This window comes from Lagopus muta, chromosome 6 (assembly GCF_023343835.1).
Source record: "Lagopus muta isolate bLagMut1 chromosome 6, bLagMut1 primary, whole genome shotgun sequence".
Taxonomy (NCBI): domain Eukaryota; kingdom Metazoa; phylum Chordata; class Aves; order Galliformes; family Phasianidae; genus Lagopus; species Lagopus muta.
Window position 1 is genome coordinate 50,192,835 of NC_064438.1, and position 15,831 is coordinate 50,208,665.

The window sequence follows — 15,831 nt, forward strand, 5'->3', positions numbered from 1 at the left end:
CAGTGTCCGGTGTGTGTACATTTCTGAGCTGTGTCACCTTGTGTCCAGACATGCCTGGTGTGCTTTACTGTACGAGCACCGACACCGCATGCCTTACGCTTTGGAATCATGGCCTACCAGCATGTCTGCTCATTCTCACTGTAGCAGCACATTTATAAATCTAGTTCTGAACAGCAGATTGAACTCAAATGTTGGTCAAGAAAAATAGACTACAATTTCAGAACTAAAAGGTTTTTGGTTTTAGTAAAAACAGAGAAGTAGGACAAAACTTGTACACATTCATTATGAAAGCACTGGAATCAAATCATTAACAGGTTGCCCAGGGAGATGGTGGATGCCCCGTCCTTAGAAACAAGGTCAGGCTGGATGGGGCTCCGAGCACCTGCTGGAGTTGTGGGTGTCCCTGTTCAGTGCAGGGCAGTTGGTCTGGATGGCCTTTAAGGGTCTCTTCTAACTCAAACAATTCCGTGATTCTGTTTTTCTGTGAAAAGTAATGCTGCTTTTAATTTTCTTGTCCAGCTACCGGGAATCAAACTCCCAGAGCCTTCTGTCATAGACTTTAATCTCTAACTTTGGGATCACCACATTACACAATTCTTTCCATGAATAGATCAGCCTGCAGCTTAGGTTGTTAGCTGCCTTCTCTGAAAAGCAGTGCCAGGTTTTATTGTAAGCTGCCTTCTCATTTCGAGGTTTTCTTCTCCAAGACAACAACATTTAAGATTGTTGCTCTCAGAACATGGGGCTAAAACAATACAGTGTGTTTGCACTAGCTGGCAAGAGATTGTTTACGTTCAGCTGCAGCATGGATCACTTCCCAGACAATCACATTACACCCCCAATGGCAAATTAAAGGCCACAGTGTTTTTTCTTTGTACTTAGTCAAATTTATACCTAAATTAATGCGGATACTACCTTTATCTTATCTCTAAAGCTTCATTTGGAAAACTTTCAGGTAAACTTTTGCTGGTGGTCCTAATAATTGGTGATTGAGATCCAGGCAGGTCACAGTTGTCACATACTGTAAAATCACCAAGGGATAAGTCACCAGAAGAAAATAAAAGTCACTGCTTAACAACATGAGAGCTTGTGAACTGGAACCAAACAGATTGCTGAAATCAATACTGCCTTGCAAGTTTCCCAGTGGCATTAGGGAGCAGGCTGAGTAAATGCTAACAGATTCACTAATTTTTGCTTGTAAATGTACCATACAATGATACAAATAGTGGTTATGTTCTAGTCAGTGAGGTCTTTTTGTTGATTTTAATTGGGTGAGGAGTGCATCGAGGGGAGGTCCCTGAGCTTCATGAGGGGTTCTCTTGCTAACATTTTACTTGCACGGTGTGTCTTTTTTTTTTTTTTTTCTTTAATATTGGGGAAATAAAATAACTTGTCTGTACTTATAGCTTCATCGTGACACCATAACACTGTCTTGGGATTTGTCCCTTTCTAGGAGACGACCACCAGCCAACCACAAGACTGTTGCAATGAGTTTTGTTGAATATGGCGATACAATCAAGGATGGTGACACAGCTATTGTGTTCTTGGGCCACGAATCCATGTTTCCTGTGAAAGTCCAGCAAGGCAGTGTAACTCAGACTAAATATGGGGTCATCCGGCATTCTACAGATCTCATAGGCAAGAAGTATGGCTCCAAAGTGACCTGCAGTAAAGGAGGATGGGTTTTTATTCTTCATCCAACTCCAGAACTGTGGACTGTGAATCTTCCACACAGGACACAGATCCTGTATTCCACTGACATCTCTGTAATCACCATGATGTTAGAACTGAAGCCAGGCTCCATAGTATGCGAATCAGGTAATAATAGTTTGAGATCTTTTATTAAGAACTAACACCAACACTTTCCATGGAAAACACACTTAGCTTTACATTTTGCAAAATCTCTCTTTTTTTCCATTGTGATACAATTTTCCCAGCCCACACAAGGAGTCATTCTCTTTCATTTGCACATGCTATCAACTATTGCCTCTCCAACAAGCAACGCTGCTTCAGTATGCCAGCCTTTTGTACACATACCTTTGAGTACATGATTAATTCATCTTAAATATATTAACAATCTTCTTTCCCTTATCTAAAACTGCTAAGTTATTCAGACGTATTTTTAAGAGAACATGATTTGAATAAAAAGTCAGACATTGGATTAGCAGTCTGCAAGAACATCATTGAGGTGAATTAGTGAAAGATGGCGAGGGACTGGACTGAGTAATATGGGGAATCAAGTGTCAGTGTTTCTATCATGTGATATAGAATTATGTACATTTTATTGTTCTCTTCCCAGCTGTGATCCACTTGTAGCATTTCAACTTCATGCAGAGGTCACTGCAGTGGCACAGTATAACAGATGATGCATTCATCACAGTGCTGTGCATTGTTTCAAAACTTGGTTTGACTTATTACCACTTCCATAGTTTTACATAATTTTTAAGTAAGGAGGAGTTACATTTCATGTAGATATACATTTTCATGGCTAGATACAGTTTATAACAACACTTTCATGATTTTATTACTGCAGGCAGTATGAGGCTTGCTTGATTTCGTTTGATCTCTGTAGTTTGCAAAAATGTGAACTGTAGATAGTTTGTCCTCATTTTTTCTGCCTGTTTACTTTGAGCCTCTTTAGGAAGCAGTTTTATGTGCTTCCTTCTGAAGCATAGATATGGCAGAGGATCAGTGTGACAAGGTTGCACTGCACTGTGTTAACTTGCATTTAACATTTCCTGCGCCTACCCAAGCATGATGCTGGGCAACTTTGGGGTATTGTGGCTGCTTTCCAACACAACTGAAGTGCTGCTTATCTGCATCCAGTCGTACCCATAATAAGTCATAAATGGGCATGCTGGAAGCTGGCAAGGCCATGTAGAGGCTCCTGGCCCCTTTCTTGGGGTAGGTGAATGTTAAAGGGCAGAGCTGCATCATTACTGCTGTCAGTAATGATGAAAGATGAAAATCTTTGAAAGCTGAATTACCTGAATAGCTAAGAAATGGAAATGCTTGATGAGCTAACTGATCCACATTCTCAGAAATGTTGTGAGTCAAAAGCCATTGTTTGTAGCTACAGACAATCCTTTCTGTTAATGAAAAATTGTTTCCAGGTTTATTTTAATGTCTGTGCTGTCCTAATTAGTGTTTTCACTTCAGCTTTCTAGGGAAAGCAAACAGTTCTATTACTAACATTGTGCTTGTATTGCCTGAAAGATTCACTGTTCACAAAGAAAGAGGGAGTATTGTGGCTTGAGTCACGAGTTAATCTTAAAGCAAGAGTTCTTACTGCATGTCTGCTTACAACTGACCAGAATTGGTGATTTGAATTAAAAACTGTTACATGTATTGACAACTGGAGCCTCCAGTGTGATGATGTAACTTTCTTTGGTGCCATCCAAAATTAGGCCACATTCAGCAATCGAAAATCAGTAGTGCTTGTTTAACCTTGTGTGGCTTAGGAGGAGCTAGCCAATGGTGATTCACAGAAACAAGGCAGGAAATCTGGTCTAGTAATGGCATTTGAGGCTGCTTCCTGTTAGTGCTGTCTTTAGATGTACCTTGAGCATTAATTAGCATGGAAGTCTGTCTTTTTATTATTTGACCATGAACTGGTACACATAGTTGCTGTGGGGCTGGAGAGGCAAAACAGGCACAGTAAACAGGCCAGGCTCCCCTTTCTTTGCTGCTGGGCTGTGGCAGGTGTCCTGCACCTAGCTGGGGTGAGCAAGCAGAACTGGGGAGCAATCTGCACAAGTGTACATAGAAAGAATGGGTGAAGTAAAATGAAATGCCCTCTGCGTCATGTTCTGAAGTTGTGAATACTGGTATGTATTGTCTTACATGTGTCGTTAGGAAAAATCAGTTTAAAAAGTAAGGCTTAATTGTATATCACTTGAGTTGTTCAGTTTAAATTGATTCATAATGATCTGTCATAACCAATACAAGCATATTAATACAGATTTTACCATTTTTAATCGTTTTTAATAAATACATAAAGAGCAAGCAGCACATGCATAATTAAAATCATCCCAGCAAACTCTATTGAGGCTGTAAGGAGACTCAGCATCTGCCTGTTGTTTCATGATAGAGGCATAGGAATATGATCCTTTTTCCGTTTCCTGCTAATCTCTAATTTATGAAAGTACGTTGAGATTCAAAAAGTGCTGGTGGAGCTAAGATCTCTTGGAAGTACTGGTCCCTGACCTGAGGAATTCACCAGTTTGAAAAGAGTTTTTGGCAGCCCGATCTTTCCAGAACTAAAGGACACCTGAGAGCTGCTGCAATACCTGCAGTGGGTAGTGTGAAACTTTCACTCTCATCAGGCAACTCTGATCTCACCTGTGCTCATTGCATGTGCAGTCACTGTTTAAGCAAAGGAATACATTCAATTTTTTTTGTTTCACCACTCTCCAAAGCTCCAAAACTAACTTTATACCATCTTCCAAGCCAAGGCTATCTTCAGTCCTGTGATTGCAGCTGCCTACAGAGTAATGACTCCATTTGACAATTAATTTTTGCTTGTTTTAAAATTTATACTACATTGGAATAAAAATGAAACCTTTCTGATATTGTTGCTAAACATAAGTAAATACCTCTTTTTTTTATTCCAGCACCTGTTTATCTGGGCTTTTTTACTGTACTTTCTCCCTGGTAAAGCCTAAACAAGTGTCTGTCCTTACTCTCAGAATTGCCCAGGGAATGTAGTGCAGTACTGTGAAACCTCGTTTAATCTGATAAATCTAAGAAATATTTTGCTTTCAACAGAGCATTGTATTTAGACAAAATGTAATTTAGTCCAAAGTATTCTGACCAGTATCCCACTGATCCTTCAGCCCTCGACAAAATCAGACTCACATGAGCAAAAGTGTTAATTGGATTTTTGTTTCCCTTCAGCTAAGTCCCAAATTAAAAGTTGCTAAACCCTGTTCATTGCCACACAGCAATGGGGTTCCAAAGCCACAGATGGGATTTGTGAAGACTGAGAACAGTCCTCTGGGTTCCCATGGCTCCTTTGTGGACGGGTAACAAGAGCCTGTGGCCAGCTTGCCTTACACTGCAGCTCCTCCAAAACAGTTAGGAAATTTTCAAACTCATGGTCTGAGTGTAGATTTTGTTAGAAGTACACTCATAAAAAATTAAGGAGGACTTAATGATTAATTGATACTTAATAAATGATTAATAGATTATTGTGGAGTCCCAGCAAGTCAGTTGTAGTGCTGTGACTTTTCTGACTGCTCATGTCTGCACTATCTCTTTGGCATAAGTGTGTGTAAACTCTACAGCTGTATCTTTTGTGTACACACCAAAGCTTTGTAACTATTAATTCAATTTTGGGACATATTCATATTAATTAAGTTTTATAACGTTTCCCATATCTGCCTCTTAGCAGGTAAGAAAGAGAAGAACTCGAATATGTGATTCTTTGTAACACCTTTTGAAGTAGAAGAAAAGCCTCATCTGTACTAACATCAGAGAGCACAGTGTTCTCTTGGCATAACCAACAACTGAAGTAGAACTGTGGCCACATGAGGCATCTCTGTGCTGGGTGCAGCCCTGTGGCTGAGGAATGCTGTTGGTACCCTGAAGTTCTTGTTTCCAGGCTTTCTGGGCTTCCTTTCATCTTACCATTTTGTTTGACCACAAAGTGCATTTCTCATGCAGCTCTGAACTTCACACTATCACCTCCATTTTGCAGAAGATCCCTCCCTAAAGAACTCTGCCTCTTGAATCACTTAAGAGCAAATTCTTTTCAGTCTTCACATTCCCATTCCTTTTGTAGGCAGTGCCAGCCTTGAAAACTTCCATGCCATCCTTCCCCAGCTCCTGCATCCAGTGAACAGTGGCCTTCTTTGGGCTCCAGCCTGCTTCCTAAAATGCCCATTTGGGCAGCATGTCCACAGCAGAAACGCAAGAGTAGGAGGTCATCTGTAAGGGGAAGTGCTTCATGCACCATCTCCTCCTGCAGCAGCCAGGCCATTTCCTTTTCCCTCTCCTCCTGCCTCCGTCTGTCCCTGATCTTGCAGTTTCTCACCTCTTTCACCATGATTTGTGCCTGACTGCCCTCACAGAATGACTTCTGAGTTACAACTATCAGATGCTTAAGATCTCACCGTATACTCACTAAAACGTTTCTCCCATTACATAAACTTGTCATGTACAGTGAGCAGTGTTCCTCTGCGCTGTGTTTCTTTAGATACTGGCTGTGGAGTTCTTAGCTGTGCCTAAAGATTAATTCTCCTTTGGTTTTGAGGCTCCATCCGTTCTCATGGCTGACTCATGACCCGTCTTATTATTTGCTAGGTTTAAGTGCGGTAGCTAGGAGACTAATAGAGCAACACTGATTGTTTTCTCCTATTTGACCAGTTTATAATATCTCGTGTAGCCAAATATTGCAGCAGATACTTCAGTTCTATTAAAATGTTACTAGATATTGCATCGATCCAGAAATTAATGACACCACTTTTCCTGTTTTTGTGTTATATAAACCAATGTATGCACTTAAGAGCTTCCTCAGCTTTAGTTTGGATTACAAACCTGCTGTAATAAACCTGGCAAATATTTTGAATAAGCACAGCTGTAAACATCTATGGGTTCGAAATCACAGTTTTACTTCCTTTCTTAAAAAGGGAAAGCCCATGGAAAGGAAACTCTGGGGGCAGGCAAGCATAGAGAAAACATAGTGGAACATAAAATCAGGTCTCTTGTGTTTGCAGCACAGGTGGGATTCCAGGAGGATAAGCAAATTAGAAAACCAGACTAAACAGAAAACAGTGGAAGTGTGTTCCCTCTTATTCAGCTCTCCCTCAAGTGCTGTATTTGATGCTGTTGGGATGCTTGTGTTTCTCTCGACTGCTCTCCTGATGTGTATCTACACAGTATTGAAGCAGCAGGTGTTATTTCTGAAGGGGTCAGATGTTGTCTGCTGCAGCCTTGAAATGAGGAATGATCTTAGTGTGGACGCTGCCTCATGATGCTGAGGTGCGTGGAGGCTTCTCTGTGGAAAACATGTCTCTTGAATCAGCAGAAGGTGAGAAGAACAAACCTTGTTGAGGTCAGGGCAATTGGTGGGTTGTTCATGTGATCAGTACTTTGCTGTTTGTAAATCAGAAACGGGTATCAATAGGTACTCAGCCTGAATGTTTCATCTAGGTGTCCACTCGTTAGGATATAAATCCTTCTAAATCTGTGCTGGTTTTGTTGTCTTGGGAGAGGGTAGAAGCACTCCTCTGAGCTTAGAGGTGTCAGAGATGGATGGAGAGAAATGAAAAAGGAGTTGAGAAGGTGCTGAGAAAGCTCAGATGTTAAATATTGCAGATTTGCAGGGGAGGAGGTGAATATAAACATTAATTTCCCCTTCTATAATATAAGAGAAATAAAGATTTGAACCTGCCTTCTGTAGACAGCATTAGGAGTTGTGCCAGACCCCGGTGAGGATTGATGAACCACAACAAGTGTGTTAACTGTCAGGCATACGAGAGCCGAGGGTCATCATCATTTCACGGGATTGGGTTCAGATTCTGTGATCACTTCAAGAAAAGAAGAAATTTTGCAATGGTGGATGATTCACCACCTTGTTCTTTGTTTCCTGCAGTTTGGAGAGTGTTGTCATGGAGGAGGCAGGCAGCATCTTCAGAAATACTCTTGTCATTAGTGATGTGTTTGTATTATTCTCATGTTTGCAGTAGCCAGTCAACAACAAATAATTCCTGGCAACCTTGTTTGACAAAAGCTCAGTCTGTAATACCCGCCCGCAAGCGATGACTTCCAGCATCCTGTTTTTGGTGCTGGGTTTGGCTTTGGAGTGTTCATGAATTAAAAAAAGTACTGGAAAACAAACCGAACAGTGTAACAGGATTTTATAGGAAGGAGACAAACTGTATCTTCTCTGGTGTTTTGAAAAGCAGATTAAAAATGTAAAAGATATGAACAAGGAAACTGGATACGTGCACAGGCTGCCTCTCTTCTGTGTCCATCCCAGCTGTGCTGGCAGACCTCCCATTCACTCTTACAGATGAGCTGAGAACAATGCAAAAAGTCAGCAGCACTGCCTGTTAGGAAGGTAAAAAAATTACATTCTGTAGGATTGCAGAAGTTCTCAGTCATGCAGTCCTGCTTCCTGGTGTGAAACACAATGGCAGATTTCAGTCGTTTTAGCATCTTATGGGCATCCCTGCTTTTGTCATTGCAAAAAACAGTGAAATGCTGTTTCTTTGCTATGTGTGTACATTATTGAGTTTTTGCAGCCACGTGGCTGCCATGATACCATTAATTGTTTTGACCAGTGAAAAGTTTATGTCAATATTTAGAGCCAGCTGGTACCGCAAGTGGGTAATTTGTCACGTGTGCACAGGTAACTGCCCTCTGTCTTCTGCTTGCTTTATTGTAATACTGGTGTGGATGCATGAATTTTCACTTAAAGTAATTGTTTATGTTCCAGTTTTACTCTCCTATTGGACCTTTTTGGGACCAGTGCTAAAATCTGAGGTCCTCCCTCCAATTAAAGCTGGAGAAAGTGCTGCTGCGCCTGCCAGGGTCAGGGCCTTCCCAGAGGGATGCAGGAAAGTGGTGCCCATTCTGCAGAGCATTCAGTTGGTCATGTCAAACGTGGGCCCTGAGCTCTTCATGGTCTGAATGGCTCCCTTCTCAGAGCTGTCAGCTCAAATCCAGTGCCTTAGCAATATTTCACCCCTTATGTGACTAGAGGGCAAGGACCTTAGATCTGTCACTAAACTCTGACTTCCTGTCCGAGTCAGGAAAGCATTGCTCCAATTAGGCTGCATACCAACCTCTGAGTCCTCTAATTAATTTCCTTTCTGCTGGTTTCTGAGCTTTCTCCACCACTGCTGTTCTTTAGATTCTGTCCTTCAGCAATAGTTTTTATGATTTGCAGTAGTTAAAAGAACTTGCTTCAGGCTGAAATTTAGCCTGAACAGTCACTGAAGATAGCTAGAAATAGATTTTCTTTCTACAGGAAAAGTGTGTTCCAAGTACAGAATTATAAATCAATAAACACAGGTAATTTGGGGTTGCTGTGGGGCTTTGAGTTTGGTGGGTTATTCTGCTAAATGCCACTTCAGTGAGTAATCTGCAGTACGAGTCGGTATACGGCTGTTTTCTTCAGTGAAAACGTTGGTTATTAGTCATTATGTATTTAACATGCCAATGGATCATTAAAAATAAGTTTCCCAAATTACCAAGCTCAAACAGGAAAAAGTCTGTATCCTAATGGTTAGTCTGTGACTGTACATGGTAATCGTACTTATGTTCAATTTTGGGTATGTGGCAGATCTCATTAGACTTCGCTAGACAGTGTAGACTTGTACAGGTAAGCCACCTGTGCAGTCAGGTCACTTGGTGTGACTGCAGGGAGCCCAGGGGCCTCCACTCTGGGCAATGTCAGGGTGTGCTGAGGATGGCCGGTGTGTGACAAGAGGCCTGGGCAAAACAGCTTCCATGTCATGAAGGTTGGCTGTCTGCATAGATCCCAGTAGGGTTTTCAAACATAGGCTCTTGCCAACATCTCTTTCTTGTTTTAATGAAGTGTAAAGTTTTGAAAATATGCTGAACTTTGCCTTCATTTCTTTTTACCCTAGAAGAGTCTTGCACTTGCAGAAAAAAATCTATGGTTAATTTTCTTTATATTTTCCCACTGCATTTAATTCCTGATGTTCTTCTATAGCCCTTGTTAGAGCTATAGCTATATTGCTGGCCCTTGGCATTGTTTTTTGCTCACAGATTTTTAATTAACATTTTGAGGACCCTGAAAACTGTTTCCTGGGTCATCTAGTCCATCTGGCAGTGCCTAGCACTATCAAAAGGCATTTCACAAGCTGCTTTTCTTTTCTAGGTACAGGCAGCGGATCCCTGTCCCACGCTCTCATCAGGACAGTGGCTCCCACGGGGCACCTGTACACAGTGGAGTTCCACCAACAGAGAGCTGAGAAGGCCAAGGAGGAATTTCGGGAGCATGGAGTAGAGCATCTGGTCACAGTGACCAACCAGGATGTCTGCAAGAATGGATTTGGTGTCTCAGACATTGCAGACGCTGTGTTCCTGGATATTCCATCTCCATGGGAAGCCATTGGACATGCAAAGGCAGCGTTAAAAGCTGAAGGTAACTGTACTAGCTCTTTATAGGAAGTACCATCTCTGCCTCTCAGCTATATGTTAGATCTGCTCCTTTCCATTATGTGATTGCTGTTTCAAATCTCAAAGTCTCTAAGCATTTCAAAGGATGAAAAAGAGGTTTTCAGTTTGCAGGGAAAGATTTGAAAAGAGCAGAACAACTTCTTCCTACAGGTCTGTGCTAGCTGCTACAATTAATGGGCAGTTTATAAAAGAAAACAACGTTTGAACCTTTGTCTGGTGCGTTTTGTAGATCTGAGGGTGTGTGGGAGGCAGCAGCAGCAATAAATGCTGAGAGCAAATTTCTTTGGCACTTCAGTGGAAAGGTGTTTGTATAAAAGGTGTTCAGAATCACTTTACATCAATCATTGCAGATTGGACCATTTTAACAATGCTCCACATCAATAATGTTAAAGAAAATGTGGTTATTCTTAAATATGCATGCTGATTTCTACCTTAAATCTCTGCTGTCAGAGCTAATGGGGAGTATGACATTGGCTGCAGTAGGAATTGAACCTAAAGGGTGTTCCAGCTTGTGCCAGCTGCTCCTGGATGATGACAACAAGTGGAGACTGCTAGTGTGGGATTGGATGGGTTTTGTCTGTTTGTAATAAATCTTTTCCCTATTCAAAAGTAGGGAATAAACCATTCTCCTATCCTGAAATAAGTTTTCCCCTGATTGCTGTTCTGCCAATGTAGCTGCACTGCTGTGAATCTGAGCTAACTTTTGCCAGGCTATGAAGTGACTTTTCTAATCAAGAGAGTATGGAGTGCAGAACAGTGCCCATGCTGGGACACGACTTTAGCAGCATACTGACTTTAGGTAAATTGCTTGGTCTAAATCACAGGATTTAAGCTTGTTCTTAAAGGTCACTGAGTGTGTTTGAGTCAGGACCAACCCAGGCTGTAGGCTCCCCCCACTACCATGGAAAATTTTCAAGGAAGCTTTCCAATACAACGCATTCTTTAAAACGTAAATAAATAAAAAGAGACTAATTAGCACTCTGTACCTGCAAGGATAACAGCTGAATTTGTAGCTGCTTTCCAGTGTGTCCTGGGAAAAAAATAATGTTCAGTGCACTGTACAATGCCCTTCCCATGCTCAAATTATCTAATCTGGTGAGCAGAACACTCAGCTGACTTCCCAGCTTAGAAGGCGCTGCATTGCGCAGCCCAATTTGAATTATTTAAGTGGTGCATGTTCAGAATACTGAGCAGGGCTGCTTGAGCAATTCCAAGGTTTGAAGCCCTGTCTCACTCCAGCATTTGAAAAACAGATAAAAGGTCCCATAGTACCAAACTGACTACACTTTTCTGTGCTACAAGGTTAATCTGCTAAGCCAATATTAAAAATATTTAAAACCCTGCTTTTATTTTTTTTTTTTTGTCTGTAAAGTGACGTCGTGTGCGTTTCATCAGGCAGAGGGTGAAGCTGCTTACTGCTGTTTTCAAATAGTTACAGCTCTTCTGCAGTAAGAACAGGTTGTGCATGTACTGCTGCTGCTCACCTCCATTTCGGTGATAAGGCATCACTGGAGGGAATGAGCCCTTGCACTCTTTTCCCTCTGTATCCTCTCTCATGCATCTGGACAGGATCACGTGGCAGGTTTTATTGTGATGCACAATGTAAACATTGCATCTGTGCTGCCAGGTAGTGGTCATTCATTCGCTGAGGTCGTAAGGTAATTAGGTTGAAGTCAGTGCTGAATGAATTCAATATATAGCATCCAGTTAACCTCCTCTTTAGAACCACAATATTCCTTATGGAGTTTTCAGCTGAGATTGCATGTAAGAGAGAGTTCTCGACCTTAACAAATGCTTATCAAATCAGTATTTTCTCTCCTACTTATGCTCAAGATCCTGAGTCTTGCAGCTCCTAGTAGGCTGAGTGTTAATGATCCTCTTCACAGAGTACATTTATCGCTCACGTTATGCCTACCAGTAGGCTGCAAATATGCTGCTTACGATAGCTTGGCCTCCCGTTTAGTGCACTGCCAACTTGTGAAGAGCTAAAGGGATAAAAATGCACAGAGTGTTTTTGACTCGAAGGTTCTTGTTCTCTGGTGACATGCTCTGCTGATGCTCAGGCTTACATCTCAGCTGCATCCTTCTGTGCTCATTTCACCAGTCAAGCTTTCAAGCAGAAATGCTGCTTGTAATATCTCTCAGGCACTGCTGCACTGCAGAACTTGCTTTCATTTCCAGACCTGCACTGTTTTCCTTTTGCAGCATCTGCCGATGAATGCTTTTCTGTAGTCATAGCAGTATCTGACCTTGGTGGTTTTTTGCAAAGTTGCTGTTAACCCCTTGAGGCTAGATTTTTTAAAAAAGAATAACAGAATGAAAAAAATGAGAGGTAACAGAAATATCCTCCACATCCTACAGTGCTTAAATACCCTGAAACTTTTGACTCAGTCGTCTCCCAGCTGAATACTGTAGTGCTTTGGTTATAATTCTGTACCCACCTACTCTGCTCTCTAAGTATTGCCTATTTCATACATATATACATATAATTGTTAGAGTTGGAAGGAACCTTTAAAGGCCATCCAGTCCAACCCCCCTGCACTGAGCAGGGACACCCACAGCTCCATCAGTTGCTCAGAGCCCCGTCCAGCCTGACCTTGGCTGTTTCTAAGGATGGGGCATCCACCACGTCTTTGAACAAGCCTGTGCCAGTGCATCACCACCCTTATTGTAAAGAAGCTTCTTTCTTATGTTCAACCTTCATCTCCTCTCTCCATAAAGCCCCTAAATTATGAGTTTGTCAAATAGTGATCTGTGTGATCTCACCTGAATTGAGTGACATGGTTCAGGTCTCCCCAAAAAGCCCTGCAGCAGGAGTTCCCTCCAAACACTTCCCTGTATGGGCCTCTGTGTTTCTTCCATTGAAGAAACCTTTTAGGAATACTCTGCTCTTCTTAGAGGTAGTTGCTTTTCATTTCCAAAGTCTTTTGTCTGTTCTGTTAGTTCACAGTGGACTTAAAACAGGTCTTGCTTGCATTCTTTCCTCTACCATAGCCATTGATTGTTGTTCTAACTTGCCAGTTTTGGTTCTTACGGTTGCTGTATAAGCAAATAAATAACGCCCCAACCTCCCAGTAGCCTGTGGTGTAGGTAAACGATTTAATTTTCATTTAGGTTTGCTTCCTTCCTCCCTGGTGCTTTCAGGGAATACCAGTCCCATGCAGAAATTCTCACTGGCTATTTTTCCTGAGCCCTAGAGGTTATTCATGGTCCCATTTTCAAACCACCCAGGTATGGCTTTGAGGAGCAGCTGAAATCTTCAGCCACTTCCATGGCAGCTGTGTTGGGAGCCCCCCGGGCTGAACCATGCTGAGAGGGCAGCAATGTGAGGCTGCTGCTGGTTGAACCTCAGCTGCCTCAGGAGCACACAGGGAATGTGTTAGGGCAGGAAGTGGAGCCTGTCAGTCTAGTGTGCTGTCTAGACTTTCTTCCTCCACCCATGCAGGTGGTACACAAGATGGTATCAATGCTTCTCATGTCCATAGGAGGTTGTTTTGGAATAAATGAATGAAGCCATGTGTGTCTGTAAAACATCATCACCAGCCTTTATTAGTGCCATCTGCTTTGATTTGAAGGAGAATTTGCTCAAGGTGAAGTTAAGGATAATCAAGGTCAGGCTGGACAGGTCTTTGAGCACCCTGATCTAACTGTAGGTGACCCTCTTCATTGCAGGGGAGTTGGGCTAGATGACCTTTAAAGATCTCTTCCACCTCAAACAATTCTATAATTGTATGATAGTTTGAAACAACCTCCCAGTGTTGAGGGACCATCTGGTCTAGCGCAGAGCTGCCCTGCTAGGATCAGAAGTAGATGCTAACTCTCAAATTCCATCTGGTTCCCAAGCAGTACTTGCTGAGCTAAGCACGGCTGGCGTATCTTGTTGGAAGGCATTAACCTAGCTGAGGTTGCAGGGATTTTTAGCTCAGCTGCACACAATGGGTCTGGCCCAGCAGCCTAAGCAGAAATGATTCCCTCACCTGTCGTGAGCTAAGCAGGTTTCCTGCACTGTAATCCATGCTGTGGAATGCTGTCCAAAATTGTTGAACTTTGCACAGCTTGTAGAAAGAAGCTGGGGATGAAGGGAATCTTAAAGGAAGTTGTTAGATTTTTTTCATGAGTTTGGTGCCAACTTTTTTTTTTCTTTTCATTTTTGATACATGCTTTAGCCAGCTCCATAGCAGTCAGTGGAATGAATTCCTTTGGAAGGGTGCACCTACAAACACAGGTTAAGGTCACATTTGCAGAAAATGGCATTGTGCTCCCATTAAAGAGCTGGCAATTGATTTGGAAAAATTTTTCTTTTCTGAATCAAGAAACATCCTTTAATTTTTAACAACAGCCAAATCCTCTAATTTCACTTGTCAAGGAAGCTGCATCAAATCGCCCACGAGCACATTCATTTAAAGGACATTTTGTCCCCTTTTGCAGAGGCAATATTTTTAGTGTCCTGCTAGCACAGAGTAAATGCCATAGTGATGCTGCTCTGTGACTTTCCTGCCTCTCCCCTACATAATGATCATGCCATGGGATCTTTGTAACATAATCTTCCAATTATCACAAGGCTCTGAAATCCCAAAACCCAGAGCTGTGTTCTCTTACCAGAAATAAAAATGCTGTGCTGCATTTTCTGCGTCACAGAACCATTTCCAAAATTATGGGCCCTTTTCTCAGGAACTCAGCAGTGCTGCACTACATATGTTCTTTTCACATCCTCTGAGTAATACTGTGATGATGAGCAAACCTAGCAGAGTACTTGTGACGCATCCAGCAACCTGCAAAAGAGAGGGCACGTAACTTGGACACATGTTGTTTTCATATCATGAGGATGCATTGAGTTTGTGTCCATTGGTAGCACTGCCAGATTTTCCATGCTGGATACCTCGTGCAGATTTTAGGTAAGTAGAACTGGTAGAGGTGTTACTCTTTGCTCACACAAACCAGAAACGCAGTTGCTTGGTGGAGTTGCATAGAAGCACACCAAGAGCTGTGCTGGAAGGAGGAGCAATTTCCAAGGCACTGATCTCTAGTAAAGATAGCAAGGTGTGTCTCTTGATTATTAATTAGATACTTTCAATACCATGCTTTAAAAAAATGTACAGTGCTTTGTAGATGCAAATTCTCTCTTTTATTTCTTCCCCTTCCCCTAAGCTCTCTCCTCTAATTGTTCCAATTGTACTTTAATTTTCATAGGCTTTTGACCCCACTGCTGGTTAGAGTGGCTGCCAGGACTGTGTGGGCACCTTCCAGCCTACACATTCAGATTTAACCTCTCCATTAAATGTTTCAAATAAACTCACTCTCTGTAAAATTGAAGGTGGAAAAAGAAATGCAAGTCTTTAATACAGACTCATTATTTTCTTTTCAACTTTAGCACTTGTCGGAGGCATTATACATGAATAAACACATTTTTAGACAGCTCTTCAGATCAAAAAGCTCACACGGCTTCCCAATGTGAACAGGATTAATCTCAGATAATTGCTGTATCCATTTATGATGACATGCAGGTCTCATTAAACAAATTTAGGAACAGTAGCTTTCCTAAAAAGAGAGCTCTGAGAGAACATGAACCTGGCTTGCACCTGGAAGTCCTGCTCCTTCAGCAGAAGAGCATGTCCTTCTCAGTGCTGCTTTTCCTTTGCTCAGAGTCCACTTTTTTTTTGCAGCTAAAAACACCATGGC

The 15,831-nt window shown here is 41.9% G+C and overlaps 1 protein-coding gene across 7 annotated transcripts in view; it reads left to right on the forward strand.

The window, feature by feature from the left end:
* TRMT61A (tRNA methyltransferase 61A) overlaps positions 1 to 15,831 on the forward strand; it is a 62,362-nt gene that overhangs the window by 3,836 nt on the left and 42,695 nt on the right. For all 7 annotated transcript variants that reach the window (XR_007377508.1, XR_007377509.1, XR_007377510.1 and 4 more), the window contains exons 2-3: positions 1,454 to 1,818; positions 9,851 to 10,117. Coding sequence is in view for 4 of the 7 variants with exons in the window: in XM_048947382.1 (XP_048803339.1) it covers positions 1,488 to 1,818; positions 9,851 to 10,117 (598 nt within the window). In the remaining 3 variants the exon portion in view is untranslated. The remainder of the gene's footprint in view (positions 1 to 1,453; positions 1,819 to 9,850; positions 10,118 to 15,831) is intronic.